Source organism: Primulina eburnea, chromosome 13 (genome assembly GCF_022965805.1).
Source record: "Primulina eburnea isolate SZY01 chromosome 13, ASM2296580v1, whole genome shotgun sequence".
In the NCBI taxonomy this organism is placed as follows: domain Eukaryota; kingdom Viridiplantae; phylum Streptophyta; class Magnoliopsida; order Lamiales; family Gesneriaceae; genus Primulina; species Primulina eburnea.
The window spans coordinates 30,772,107-30,786,410 of NC_133113.1; the positions used below are offsets into that span (position 1 = coordinate 30,772,107).

At 36.6% G+C, this 14,304-nt stretch overlaps 4 protein-coding genes across 4 annotated transcripts; 2 read left to right on the plus strand and 2 right to left on the minus strand.

The window, feature by feature from the left end:
• Positions 1-1,558: 1,558 nt before the first annotated feature.
• Positions 1,559-5,151, plus strand: LOC140808583 (isochorismate synthase, chloroplastic-like). The gene is made up of 13 exons (XM_073165654.1): positions 1,559-1,766; positions 1,911-2,105; positions 2,212-2,447; positions 2,563-2,680; positions 2,770-2,886; positions 3,121-3,408; positions 3,534-3,652; positions 3,736-3,793; positions 3,898-4,008; positions 4,135-4,219; positions 4,310-4,407; positions 4,490-4,582; positions 4,730-5,151. Exons 1-13 carry the CDS (start codon positions 1,650-1,652, stop codon positions 4,784-4,786), a joined length of 1,692 nt encoding a protein of 563 aa, XP_073021755.1. The 5' UTR covers positions 1,559-1,649; the 3' UTR covers positions 4,787-5,151.
• A 366-nt stretch (positions 5,152-5,517) lies between these two features.
• Positions 5,518-7,995, minus strand: LOC140808584 (pectate lyase-like). The gene is made up of 4 exons (XM_073165655.1): positions 7,736-7,995; positions 6,874-7,525; positions 6,388-6,630; positions 5,518-5,895 (listed from the first exon to the last, which is right to left on the minus strand). The coding sequence occupies exons 1-4, from the start codon at positions 7,933-7,935 to the stop codon at positions 5,674-5,676; spliced, it is 1,317 nt and encodes a 438-aa protein (XP_073021756.1). The 5' UTR covers positions 7,936-7,995; the 3' UTR covers positions 5,518-5,673.
• A 1,594-nt stretch (positions 7,996-9,589) lies between these two features.
• Positions 9,590-10,270, plus strand: LOC140808586 (uncharacterized). Its single transcript, XM_073165657.1, has 2 exons — positions 9,590-9,641; positions 9,864-10,270. Exon 2 carries the CDS (start codon positions 9,891-9,893, stop codon positions 10,227-10,229), a length of 339 nt encoding a protein of 112 aa, XP_073021758.1. The 5' UTR covers positions 9,590-9,641; positions 9,864-9,890; the 3' UTR covers positions 10,230-10,270.
• A 1,229-nt stretch (positions 10,271-11,499) lies between these two features.
• LOC140808585 (hypersensitive-induced reaction 1 protein) lies at positions 11,500-14,224 on the minus strand. The gene is made up of 6 exons (XM_073165656.1): positions 14,123-14,224; positions 12,855-13,046; positions 12,573-12,693; positions 12,366-12,457; positions 12,173-12,269; positions 11,500-12,047 (listed from the first exon to the last, which is right to left on the minus strand). The coding sequence occupies exons 2-6, from the start codon at positions 13,041-13,043 to the stop codon at positions 11,686-11,688; spliced, it is 861 nt and encodes a 286-aa protein (XP_073021757.1). The 5' UTR covers positions 13,044-13,046; positions 14,123-14,224; the 3' UTR covers positions 11,500-11,685.
• Between the last annotated feature and the right edge of the window lie 80 nt (positions 14,225-14,304).

Consider the following 14,304-nt stretch of genomic DNA (forward strand, 5'->3'; position numbering starts at 1 on the left):
TTTTTTGATGTTTCGTAGAATGTGAGAACTCCCCTTGTAGAGTGCAAACTTGCCACATGCTTGTGGAATTCAATAATTGAATGGAAAAACGCGAATAAATAAACAATAATAAAATCTCAAACTTTCATCTTGTTTTCTCTGTCAAATTTCATCAATTTGTTATGGATAACTGTCATCTATATGTAAATATAATTGGGTGGGTTGGGGTTTTTTGAGTTGAAAAAAAATTGTTATAATTGAATTCGAATTTATGTGTCTTTCGAACTTGGGAATTAGATTAACTACCGGTGATCGGAAATTTGATTTATGGTAAAATATTCAAACAAAATACAACCCATGCATGCATGTGCACCTCAGGCTTCGATATGGCCCACGTATGACCGACCATATCGTAATATAAAAATTTAACAATTAATTTGATCGACTACTGCTGCATATTTAAACAAAACTTACGCACTAAATCTCGTTAATCGAATTTTTATTTTACCAAGATTGAGGTTGGCTGTGTCTGATAAGACCACCTCTCTCTCTCTCTGTGTGTGTGTATATATATATATATATATATATATATATATATGTATGTATATATATATATGTATGTATGTATGCTTTCTTGGAAGATGTTTGGTCACATTAGCTAGCGCCAAATTATAAAATGTCTAGGTCAAAAAAGACTGATCCTGGAATTAGTTCTTTTACAGCCACCAGATAAGACACTGCCTTAAAAAAATACAATTTAGTCTGAGTAATTGTTTCAATTTTATTTTAGTCAAATAATATACTACCATATATAATTAACTAATCTTAAAATCAACAAAATACAACAGCAGATGGCCAATGCTACCAGGAGTGGACCATGTTTTTGCCCATCTTTAATTATTAAAAAAAATCTTGTCTATGCGCAACATGCAGACCCCAAACATTCAAAAAGTAACTCAATAAGTTCAAAGAATTACAAATAGTTTTTTTTTATATATAGGCGATGACGCTTTCACTGAATCACAATCCTGGACAGCATGCAATTTTTGGGGGAAAAAAAAAAACCTCGAAGGGAAACGCTGGTTTAACGTGGGGATCGAGTAATATTGCAAGTGAAATTAACACGTCAAAATTTAACTTATACTGACCAATATTAGTCATGCATTTTTCAAAATTTCTCTTCAATTCCGCATAATATATTTTACTTTTATTACTTCGTACAATAGTTACTTTACGAACTCGATCATATATCATTTGAGAAATGTATATAAGAAAATGATTTCAAATAACACTCGTTTTTTCTTTAAATTTAAATGATTTACTATTTACGGAAAGTATGTACCATTTCCCTCAAAAGGAAGAAACTATCTGCGTACCAATATTCATAAATAAAAATATATAAAATTTTAATTTTATTTTGATCCTTCTAGCACTGTGGGGGTATATTTTAATGTATGGCTATTCGATGATATTATTAATTAATTAACTGCAACTAGTCAGACTCGAAGTCAGGTGTGGCGTGAATTTGGGCTTAAATCTTAGGTGTTTTACTTGTATAAATACCAGTTCAAGCTCTGTTCTATATGGCTCACAACTTTGGCAATTAAGAAAGATATAGACCAAAGAAACTAACATATAATTAAGAGTGTCAAAAGTTGTCATATAAATCCATGGCTGGGGTTGCTAAGCATTGTATTGCACGTTTCTCCGACCTCGATTCCAGGAAGCTATCCTCGTCTTCGTCCCCGACTACGTTCGCGAAACATTCGGTTCATTTCTCCAATCATGTAAGAACTTAAAGATATATGGTGTTTTTTTCATAAGAAGAAATATAATTTATCTATCTATATATATATGTGCATCCATGCATATATAGAATTGGATTTCATGCAAACGTTTGATTATTTATTTCTTGTAATGAATACATACAGAAGTGCAAGGAGTTATCTTCACTATCCATGAATGGTTGTCAAGTTGACGATCCTAGAGCCCCGATTGACACCATTGAAACTAAAACATTTCCGATGGCTCCAACCCCGGGTTTGGCTGCTGATCGCCTCAACTCGGCAATCTACGACTTAAAATCAAACCCTTCACATCTTGAATCGGGAATAATCCGACTTGAGGTACGTACTTCATGTTTCTACGTGTCCTAGAAACTCCTTTTCTTGGTTTACGAAATTTCAAAACGACCATTTGTTATAAGCTAAAAATTGTGATGGTTTTGTGAAGGTGCCCATTCAACAACACATAGAAGCATTAAACTGGCTTCGTTCTCAGAACAACCCTCTTCACCCTCGTACCTACTTCTCCGGTCGAGAATCTAACGTTATCTCAAGACTTGAAAATGAAAAAGACTATTCCAACGATCATCAAGAAAAGCTAGTTAGCGTTGCTGGTTTCGGTTCCGCAGTTTCTTTCCGCCATCTCAATTCATTCTCTGTGAATGATTGGCATTCCATCAAAAGGTATCATAATTATTTTTCTTGTTTCTTTCCTGTATCTGACCTCTAGCATCTAACCACTTCTTAAATTTCTTCGAGTTCATAACCTGCTGAAAACCGTGCTCGTGTTTAAACTCAGGTTCTTATCGAAAACGTCTCCTTTGATCCGTGCTTATGGAGGGATGCGTTTTGATGCGAGGGCTAATATTGCCCCCGAATGGAAAGATTTTGGCTCTTTCTATTTCATGGTTCCTCAAGTAAGAACATTTTTAAGACCCTTTACGTGCTTTCACAATCTCAGTACAATAGTACAGTTTAATATTCAATACATATATGATGAATACAGGTTGAACTCGATGAGTTTGAAGGATACTCGATGATTGCTGCAACCGTTGCTTGGGACAATCGCCTCTCGATGACATACGAACAAGCCGTTGCTGCGGTTGAGGCCACAATGTGGCAGGTAGCTACCATTTTAGAATTAGAACTTCATAAAGTATAAAGGATTAGGGTATTTAAGGTATCGAAATTATATCATCTGCACTGACTTCATATTGCACACCACATTTATCAAAACTTTGAGCTCTAAAGTTGAACCCTACAATAGTTTTATACTTGAATACTTAATTTCAACAGTGATTAATTAATTTTGATCTGAATATATTAAATCTATATTTATGTCTATGTTTTGCTGCAGCTTTCCCCAGTTATCAAGCTAAATAATAACGCAACTCCAGCTGTTTTACTCGATCAAACACATGTTCCCAACCAAATATCTTGGGATTCAGCTGTGAATCAAGCCTTAAATTTGATCAGGAGCAAAGATTCAGCATTGAACAAGGTCGTACTCGCACGCAGCAGCCGAGTGCTAACAAACATAGAAATTGACCCCTTAATGTGGTTGGAGTCCCTACAGGCTGAAGGGAAAAATTCATATCAATTTTGTCTTCAACCTCCCGAAGCACCCGCATTCATTGGAAACACTGTGAGTAGTTCATATTATTTTTTCATTATTATGAAAATATTTGAATACCCTTTATTCAATGTATTTAGTGCATGAAATTCATTATGAAGATAAGAGTGTGACATATTTTTTCAATTTTTGAAAAGCCCGAACGACTGTTTTCTCGAGATGGGCTTCACGTTAGCAGCGACGCGCTGGCTGCCACACGAGCTAGAGGCGCAACCGAGGCTCTAGACTTACAAATAGGACATGATTTGCTTTCCAGGTTATTTTTCTATATATTCTCAATCTCAACTAAATATATAGGTGTAATTTTACTTAAATCCTTTCCATCTTAACCTTTTGCAGCCCAAAAGATCACCACGAGTTCGCTGTAGTACGAGAAAGTATAAGAGGAAAACTCGAGGTAAGTCCAGTTTTCAATTAGCAGAGAGAAACAATTTTTGTTTTCGTATTTTTAAGGTTTAATTAATTAAAACATCGTCTGATTTCTAAATTCTTGAACTTCAGGCTATATGTTCCAGCACAATAGTCGAACCAAACAAAGCTCTACGAAAACTTCCACGAGTACAACATCTTTACGCTAAATTGACAGGCACACTTCGCAGAGAGGATGATGAGGTATTTACATATATAACTGTTCCAATTTTTCTTATGATTATAATATGACGCACTATTTTTTTTTACTGCTCTTCATTTTCATTTTTTTCGGTTCATAAAGGCTCTAATTATGAATACAATTTGCAGTTCAAGATTTTGTCTTCTCTCCATCCAACCCCTGCTGTATGCGGACAACCAATGGAAGAAGCACGAGTTTTTATAACCGAAACAGGTTAGGATCGATAAACTTAGCTCTTATGTTTTCAGTTCAAAACGCAAGATTGTGTACGATATGTATAAATAAGTCGGATAATTCTTGCAGAATCCTTCGACCGAGGCATGTATGCTGGTCCTGTCGGTTGGTTTGGTGGTGCAGAGAGTGAATTCGCTGTTGGAATAAGATCAGCCTTAGTCGGCAAGGTGAGCATACCATACATTGGATAAAAATAATTTATAGTCGTGCATGATCGATGCTTAATATGATGCCGATTCGATTTGTTAGGACATCGGTTCTATACTCTACGCGGGAACCGGGATAGTAGAAGGAAGTAAATCATCCATGGAATGGAAGGAACTGGAGCTCAAAACCTCACAGGTTTGTATTAATATTTCATCATCTCCGAACACACAACCGGCTTTAATTTGCATACCGATCATAGTTTTTTACTGCACAAATTTTTCCGTGTAACATTTTCTAGGACCCTTATCTGAGATTAATCAAAAGTTTCTAAATCTTGTACAGTTCACAAAATTGATGAAACGTGAGGAGCCTGTCGTGGCAGCAAGTGGAGACCATTAAACTTGTGAATTACTTAAGGAAATGCAGTGTTTCGGAATGCCTAATCAGATGCATGCATGCTCTCCGGTGCTTAAAGTGTACAAATAAATGATATTGTTCTCTGTATATTATTTTCTTTATTCCATCACTTTGTTGATAAAATGAACAAGCAATTTCGTCGTATACTTAATTAGATTTTTTTCCATCGAAACGTATATTTTGTCATAATCATCTGGCCAGTCGGTCAATTATGGCATGAAGTGGGAGGTCAAGTTTTGAAAATTCTGCTGAATAGCAAGCGAAGTTCCATTCCATCTGAAGTCTGAACGCGTACGTGTACGTAGGGGTACCTAACCAGCTTACCGTGTAATAAGGGAAACTGCCCTCGTATAAAATAGTTAGTAAACGCTTATATCAATTATATTGTTATAAAAATAGGGATATATAACTACAGTCTCTGAGTATGCGTCCGTCCTCTTGATTAAAGTTTAATTATCAAATAATTAAAATTAATTAATGTATGCAGTGAAGGTGATTTAAAAAATTATCCTTTCGGCATTACCTCTCTTTAGATAGAACATTCCAAAAATTTCAGAACACAAAAAAATTTATATAGTTGAAAATAAAGTCATTAATCAATCAACAAACACATATATAGCAGCAATGGCCATGACTAATTAAAAGCATGCAGAGTCGGCGAGTAGAGCAGTCCAAAGTACATATATAAAACTCCCAAGAACTTAATCCAACATATGTATGACATTTAACATTTTATAATTAGTTTCCTTACATTTACTATACATATTAATATCCGATATATGAAGATTTACGGGTCAGTTATTCAATTGTTTCCATAAAACAAATTAAACATATTTTTTTTTACGTACCCATTGGTACTTAACTTGTTTCTAACAAGGTTTTTTTTTAATACAATCGAGAGGACCCGAAAATCTTGTGAGCTGGCTTGCGAATTCACCCGGTTTTGGATTAATAGTGTCGCGTCCACCCACGAACTTGTGGTTCGGATCTCCGGACTGAGTGAAAAATGCTCCATTCATCATGAGATCTCCTTCAGATTTCCATACCCAATTCTTCCAGGTGCTCTCTGGCGCATAGTCTCTCTTCGTTACCTTCAATTAATATACATTAAATCAACATAAAGATCCATATAGACAATAGCTTTGAAACAATGGAGTTTCTGTTAGGGCCACATTGTGTACTCATTTATTTAGCAATGTGATTACCATGGAATAACATAATTCTTAGGAAATTATATATGTACAATGATGGTTACACTTCCGCTTTGAAATTAAAAAATTATCCGTTCATTTTTTATTTGGAAAAACTCTTGAAAAGTGCATTCAGAATAATTTTGTAAATTCAAATGCAATGTGAAACTCAATGTGCAGTTTTCATTGTACATGTAGCATAATCCTAATTCTTAACATTGGACTTGATCATTTTTCGCACTGCTAGCTTCGCCGTATTGATCATGACACGGGCTCGTTAAACATGAAGTCCTTCCACATCCGATTCAACATAGTATAAATTTAGATCTTAATAATGATTATACTTTGATTACAATGACTATATTTACATATCATAGGTCCAGAAGACATTACCTCTTTGGCAAAGGGATTCTGAGGAGCAATGAATCGATTTCCCTGGCTGAGTATGGTAGGGTGTTGGCTTCCACCAATGGCATACATTAACCAATGAGTATAATCATTGTTAACAATGTGTACGAATCCGTAACGAGCTCGAGGCATTCTTTGAACCAATCCCTTGCCAAAGTGGTTGAAAGCTAGGGTTATTTGCATTATGGAATCATCCGAGTAACTATCACTTGCTCCAAACAGCATCACCTGCATACATCACGATCACATACGTTCCAACGACGCCACAAAACTTGTTTATGGATATCGAGAAATTTAGTCGAATGGGTATTGTTGGTGAAACTCATCATCAGATCACTTCTAAAAAATTATGAAATTTTATTTTATTTTATTTACATGAGAGCTAGGGTGTAACGTGACACTTATAATATTTATAATATGTGCATCATTCGGCTCTCAGTTATTCTTCAACTAGTTAATTAAGCAATTTACCTCATTATGGCTGGTGAAATGGCAATTCGAGATGGTAATGGCAGTGGAGGCCTCAATGGCGTCTATTAGTCCATCGTCACAGTTCGACATTGAAACGTGATCGATCCAGATATTCGTCGCGCCAAAGAGAGAAATGCCATCTCCATCGCTTCTAGTTCGAAAACCATAATGCGTTACAGAATCCCTAATGAGGCCTCCACTGCCTTTCTTGATGTCGTGAACTCTGATATTATGGATTACGACATTACTTATATATTGTATGGTTATGCCCGCGCCATTGGTAATGTGCACTTGTGCTCCACGGCCATCTATCGTCTTATTGCTCGTCATGATAAGCTCCTCGGTCAGCCTGATCACCATATCACGTGCAAATGTGATCCATAGTGGTTGTGCTTGTATCACGGCATGCCTTAGAGTTCCTGGTTTCGGGTTTACGAGATCATTGTCCGACGGGTCGTTCACGACATAAAATTTTCCGGCTTTACCTCCTGTCGTGTGACGACCGAATCCAAGAACACAATCCACCAACTTCTTCCGATTTCTAGCCCAATTCTTGTCACATCTCCAACATTGATCGATAGGGTTTGTGGCCATGCATGCACCGTCGTACTTTCTTAACCCTCTCCTAGTGCTATTGTCGCCTTCCTCGTACCTTTTATATATGAAACCAGAGTACATACACATATTAATTAACATCATCGTATATATAGTGGTGGTGAAGCTTAAAATAATAATTTTTCGGGGGCGAACACAGCGATAATTTAAGATTTAGGGGGTAAAAAATTGATTCCATTGGCCCCTTTCCCTCCACCATTGAACGCTAACAATTGACTCCATTGCTATAAATTAATGAACAACGTACATATGAACGTGCTTGTTGAGATTATCCGTAACTATTTCCGGGTCCGGTTGATAGGCTTGGCGAGCGGCCTTCTTCGCTGCAGCTGCGCGCTCCTTCCATACTTCGTCATCTATATCGGCATTATTCGCCGTTGCGCTGAAAACTACAAAAGATAAAATCAAGAAAACCGACCTACACCTAAACCTAATGGCGACCTCCATTATTGTATCAGAATGTGTGAACCTTTCGCTACTCTATATTTTTGGGCAATATATATACATATATTTTAATACATTTTCAAAATACGAGAAGGCTTATCCGAAATATATTACCGACGCCTAACTTAGAAATTCCATTGATGAATCTCAGGCCAATCGTGGAATGGATATGTTATTAGTGGAAGAAAAGAAACATGAGAATGAGAAGCTTGGAGGAAAATATGGGTGGGCAACCACTTTTCAGTATTGATCTAAGGTTAGTCGGCTTATTTTATTTCTGTTTTGATATAGAGTTTTTACTAGTGTTTCTAAAAAAACAATTATTCGTACGTCCTTTATGTTAAGATTCTAAATAAAGTAATTTTCTTACCCCCATCAACTCATTCCGTGTAACGATGTAAACAAGTCGAAGCGAGCCGAGCCGAGCAGTAGGCTAAAGCTCGGTTTGGTTAAGCTATATATATACACCACAAGAAATTTCTTAATCAACAACACACATACGACAACGGTTTTTACTAAAACCGTTGTTAAAAAATTTTTGACAACCGTTTTAGTGAAAACCGTTGTCGTATATCCATTTTTTAAGCAACCGTTGTCTTTTGGAGTCAAAGACAACAGTTTTTAGGGTTAATGACAACAACGAATCGGTTGATAGGAATCACGCGATGAATAATCAAAATAAGCGTTTTTCGTGGAGAGACACTAAAAGTGTTATATGATATATCCGGTGTAGAAGTGGGCCCGAATTTTTTATTTTTTAATCAATAAACTAACGTGGGCGTGCTCTACCACTGAGCTAATAGCCCGTCTTTGAGCGTTTTTGACTAAGGTTTTGTTTGAAACATTTTTATAAGCGACGGTTTAAAAACCGTCGCTATTTTAACATTGTGACGGTTTTGTTCCTAACCGTCGCGAAATATAGCGACAGTATTAGTCAAACTGTCGCCAAAATTCAAAATTTGAAATTACCGCCATAATTTGCGACGGTATTAACAAAAACCGTCGCTAATAGCGACGGGTTTAGGTAATACCGTCGCAAATGTTCTCTATAAATACCAACATTTTCCATCCATTTTCCACATGATATGTAAAGTTTCACATCAACAATTTCGATTAAAAATATATTGATACAAAACCAAAATCAAAAAGCAATAAATTGCAGTTTTTCCGTAATTGCATTTAACTTTTGATTTAAATAATTTTATATCATAGAAAATAGTAATCTACATATCGATACAATATATATTATCAAGAGAACAATCTATAGAATAAATCTCTAGATAAAATTAATACTGTTTAACAAATATGAGTTATTTTGTTAGAACACTAGTTTTTCTTTTTACATCTTTTAATTTTTTTAGGCATGATGAATTTGGCATTAAAATTAAAAGAATGTTTGGGGGATTTAATATTAATTTTTCCTATTTCCTATATTCGAAGGCATAGTAATTAGTTTACTTTTTTAACAGCGCTAGAGGTGAAAGAAAATTAAAAAGAACAATTTTGACAGGATTGGCAGAATTAAAGGGGGGAAATTGTGGGTAGGAGTGATAGTATACAGGGAGAAGATTATAGACCAAAGATTAATTACTTGAAAATGCATAAAAATCGGACACATAATTTGGAGTTCGACAGATTATATAAACTAAATGCAGTTGTATGTTATACATTGACACATAAAAATTCATCAAAATCAGAAGATAGTTCAGGTTATCTGTGTACCTTTTTCATTCTATAGAATTGCTTGTTTGCTACTTAACATATAAAATGATTAATATACTTCAATTAGAAAAAGAAATGGTTCAGAAAGTGTTCAAATGCTATTATTTTATAGTTCATTTAATTAGATTTGAGCTCTTATTTTTAAGACTTGATTGGTTTTGCATGCATGCATTACAATCTTGATTCTGAGATGATGTTTTTAATGCCAGAGGCCAGTTGATCTTGACCAGATATTAATGGGAGAAACAGAAGATCTGAAGAATGACAGTGCAGCCAAAGTTGAGAAAGATCAGAAACACGAAAAGAAGGAGAAGGATAAGCACAAGGGGGAGGCGGAAAATGGAGAGAAAGACAACAAAGACAAGAAAAAGAAAATTAAGGATGGTGCACAGGATAAGAAGAAGGATAAGAATCCTGAGGATAAAACGGATCCCAACAAGTTGAGGGCGAAGCTTGAAAAGATCGAGAATAAGATGCAAGATCTGCAGCTTAAGAAAGACGAAATCTTGAAGATGATAAGTGAAGTTGGCAACAATGCAGCACATTCAAGCGCTGCACCTCCAGCAAGCGCATGAAGCATTTCCATTACGTTTGCGGCTGTTCGGTGCTGGAGGGGGAGAGATGGCCGGTGGGAGCAGTCGTCCCCCTCATTTTCTTTTGTCTATCTGATTTTTTTTACGATTTATGGTCCACTGCTGTCATGATGCCAATATTATTTGTTGATATTAATTTACCGTAGATTTTTAGTGATCTCCACGGTAGGAGTGGGCTGGATTTTGTATTATTGTAATAGATTATTTTGCGGTTAGGGAATGTAATTTGTTTGGTTCAAAACAACTCTTGATTTGAAACATATGTGCATGTCAATGTATATCTGCTACAATTGCTTATCTTTCAGTCATATGAAACCATGACCAACCCCTAAGGAACCTGCTGGACCGAACCTAACAGCCCTAACACAAGCAGCCCCTTCACCCGTGCACTAGGTAACCTTGAGCAACCCTCCTAAGTGTGTCTCCTGCCTAGCCCTCATTCCAGCCTTCGTGTAACCTATCTAAGACCCTGGCTTGAACCTCTCAAGACCCTTGGACGTGACCTAACAGCAGCTAGCAGCCGCATGCCCTAGGAAACCCTAGCCGAAGAGTCCAAACCCCCAAAGACTCTATTTTCGTTCATCCATGAAGCCCTCACGTCCAGCCCTTGTGCCGACTCCTAAGTGGCTCCTAAACCCTTTGAAATTTATCCATTTTGGTGTCCCTACCATACAGCCCCTTTAGGTATCCTTAACATGAGTTTTTGAATCATAAAACATGAATTATATGCACATATGCCCATAAAACGAGAATAAATCTTGTGCAACATATTTTTCATGAAAAGTTAAACAATTATACATAGTATGCTGTGAAAGATGTTTGAAAGAAAGTTAGGGCGTGTCTTTGCATATATTACGCACAAAAACGTTTCGGCGATCCAAGGAACGATTGTGGAGAGGAGGTCCTTACTGAATTTTCTTCCCAAAAGTCGTGTGTTTCCCCTTCCAAAATCTCGTGTGTGTATGCTTTGGCTGCTGATGGAGAGTTCTAAGTGTTTAGGGGACGAGGGACGTGTGATTTTGATGGGTTTTGGGGAGGGTTTTGGTTTTTTATTTTAATTAAAACTCAAGTGCAAGGCTAGACCCATTAATCAAGATACATTAGGCCCATTAAGCCCTTTAGTATGTTTCTCAAGTGTACTTCTTTTGCATTTGTACTGCTTTTTTGACATTTGCTTGGTCTTAAGTAAAATTTTACTGTCAACAGAATTTCACTATTACAAATCTCATCTAATACAATTTACAAATAAATTAAGAAGACAATAAGATGCTTTTAACACAACAATTTTCTTATCCAAGATTCTGCAGTAGCTCATAAACCAAACATGATAATAGACCACAAATGCATTCAAGAAACAAAGCATACACAAAATCAAACTAATAAAACTAGATGTATATGAGATTCAACACCGAGATATTCAACACACTGGCGATAGTAATTACAAATCAGGGTGGGAAGCCTGAAGAAGCCCATCACGAATCTGAGTTGCCACATCACGAACCGCACCTGGTCCATGAGGAATAAATACAGCTGAAGACTTAGATGTAGCCCCGATTTCCTTCATCGTATCAAAGTACTGAGTAACAAGAACCATATCCATTACATCTTTCGCAGTTGTCCCAGGAACATTAACCGAGAAACCAAGCACACTATCTCTTAATCCGTCCACAATTGCCTGACGCTGCCGTGCGATACCCATACCAGAGAGATACTTAGCCTCAGCTTCACCTTCGGCTCTCTTGATTTGCAGAATCTTTTCAGCCTCGGCTTTTTCATTAGCAGCAACTCTCATCCTAGCAGCTGTTAAATTGAAAATGGGTCGAGAATTAAATGAGTAACATGGATGACCCAAAAAAAAGTGGGATGACGAGTATTTGAAAAGGCTTGGATCGAATTTGGTCTTGCAGAATATTTTATATTTTTACCTGCATTGATTTCATTCATAGCTCTCTTAACATGTTCGTCTGGTTCAATATCGACAATTAGCGTCTGAACAATTTCATACCCATAAGCAGACATTGCCTGCAAACGAACAACCATCACAAAACCAATGCCAAATGGTGAAGAATAAGATCCGAGTCTGACCACGTGATCAGTTATCATTGTTGAATACTTTACCTTTTCGAGTTCATTTTCAACAGCCTTTGCAATTTCATTTTTCTGCTCAAATGTGTCATCAAGATTGAGTTTTGGAACGCTTGCTCTTATCACTGAATGATCAGATGACAAAAATGTTTTAGGTCCAATGATGTTGTACTTTAGGTTCAAAATAAATAAATATCTACATTATGACAGCGACTACTGAGTATGAGGTCAAGAATGCACCATCAAACACATAGGCCTGAATTTGACTTCTTGTGTTGCTGAGCTTGTAGAAAGCGTCATTCGCCTTATCTGCAAGGGCACGGTACTGTATTGATGCCACGACGTTGACAAATACATTATCCTGAATGACAATCAGCAAAAATTCAATATGTAAACTACATACCAACTGAAGCATGTCAAAGATTTAAAAACAAATATTCACGTATCATGAAATTAACATTGTTGGGGTTGTGAACTAGTTTTGAAGCATATGGTTTTGTACTATGATCAAGGTTATCAGACCTTTGTCTTGGTCTCACACTTGACATCTAATTGTTGCAGCCGGAGGGTGAGGTGACCGGCCAATCTGCTTCCAAGAAACCAAGGCACGCAGTGGCAGCCTGGCTGAAGGACATCATCGAATTTTCCAAATGTTTCCCTAATAGCAACCGTCGATTGGTCAACTTGAACACAACAGAACAAATTTCCCATGTCCTGCAAGATTAGAGTGAATAGGTGACAATAGCCTATATCCAGAGGGAAAAAATGACCAACAATTTGCCAGTCGAGCGGTATTTGTTCTTGAAAATACGTCAGCAAAATTAGTTGGTAAACTAGTTGAAATTCAACCTTGAATATCATGACCGACTCTTGGCAAAAAGATAACTTTCATATCATACTTCATAATATACGGTAATAAGAACAGACACAACATGTCAACATAAGGGTCGATTGGAAAAGCAATTTCATCAATCATGATGCCATCCATCTTGTTTTCAAAATTCAAAACACTTGCAAACCCCAGAGCATGGAGCCATGGAGGGGATGTAAAGCCGCTCTCTGGGGTGAAAAACAAATGATTAAAGTTTATTTTTAGTTAGTATTAAGATAAGATTTCGATCTGAAATAGACGGAAATCTCTGAGTCCACTCATCTAAGAGTCTGAACCATGATGCCCACCCTGTTTTCCAGGAGGCGCCATAAAGAATGATGGACTATGATCTGAATATCTAAATATAATTTCATCTCCTTTAATGCAATACAAATTTTACTAACTATTAAATAACAATAGAAAATTCTCATCGATCAATATGCAAATTATATGTTATCCAGCATTCTTAAAGTTTTTATTTCCACACTAAGATCTGATTAAAAAAAACACTTCTTCTTCGATGGGTGTCACACCAGGCTCAAGGGCCGAGCCTAGCTGCACTCATTATGGATTTTCATCACCATGGACGCCAGGATATTTTTTGGGGGATTAACCCATTAAGAGTGGACGAACAAAAATTAATTAAATCCCTCTATTCCCGCACGAAATTCCAGGTCTCGAGAAAACCCATCAGTAAAAATATAAATTTTACAACGTAAAAAGCATTCAAACAAGAAATTGAGCTCCCGTAATAGCCCAAACGTCAAAAATCCAATTTTCAACAGATTTTCAGAATCCGAAGCAAACCCACAAATATTTCAAAGGGATTCAGACAAGAATATATATCCATCATACACTAAGAGAACTATGAGCGGCCGCAAAACCAAAATAAAAAGTAAAAGAGAAGGGGATCAGTTACAGCTTGTCACCTGAAAATGAATAGCTCGAAACGAAGACTTGCAAATCGTGAGCTAGAATGGGTGTAAGAGCTTTCCGAAAATCTGTTATTTATGCAGGGTAGCTGACCATGGGAATAGATGCACTAATAGTTATTTACCTTTTAAACCCCGAGAAAAATAGATGCACTAATAGTTATTTACC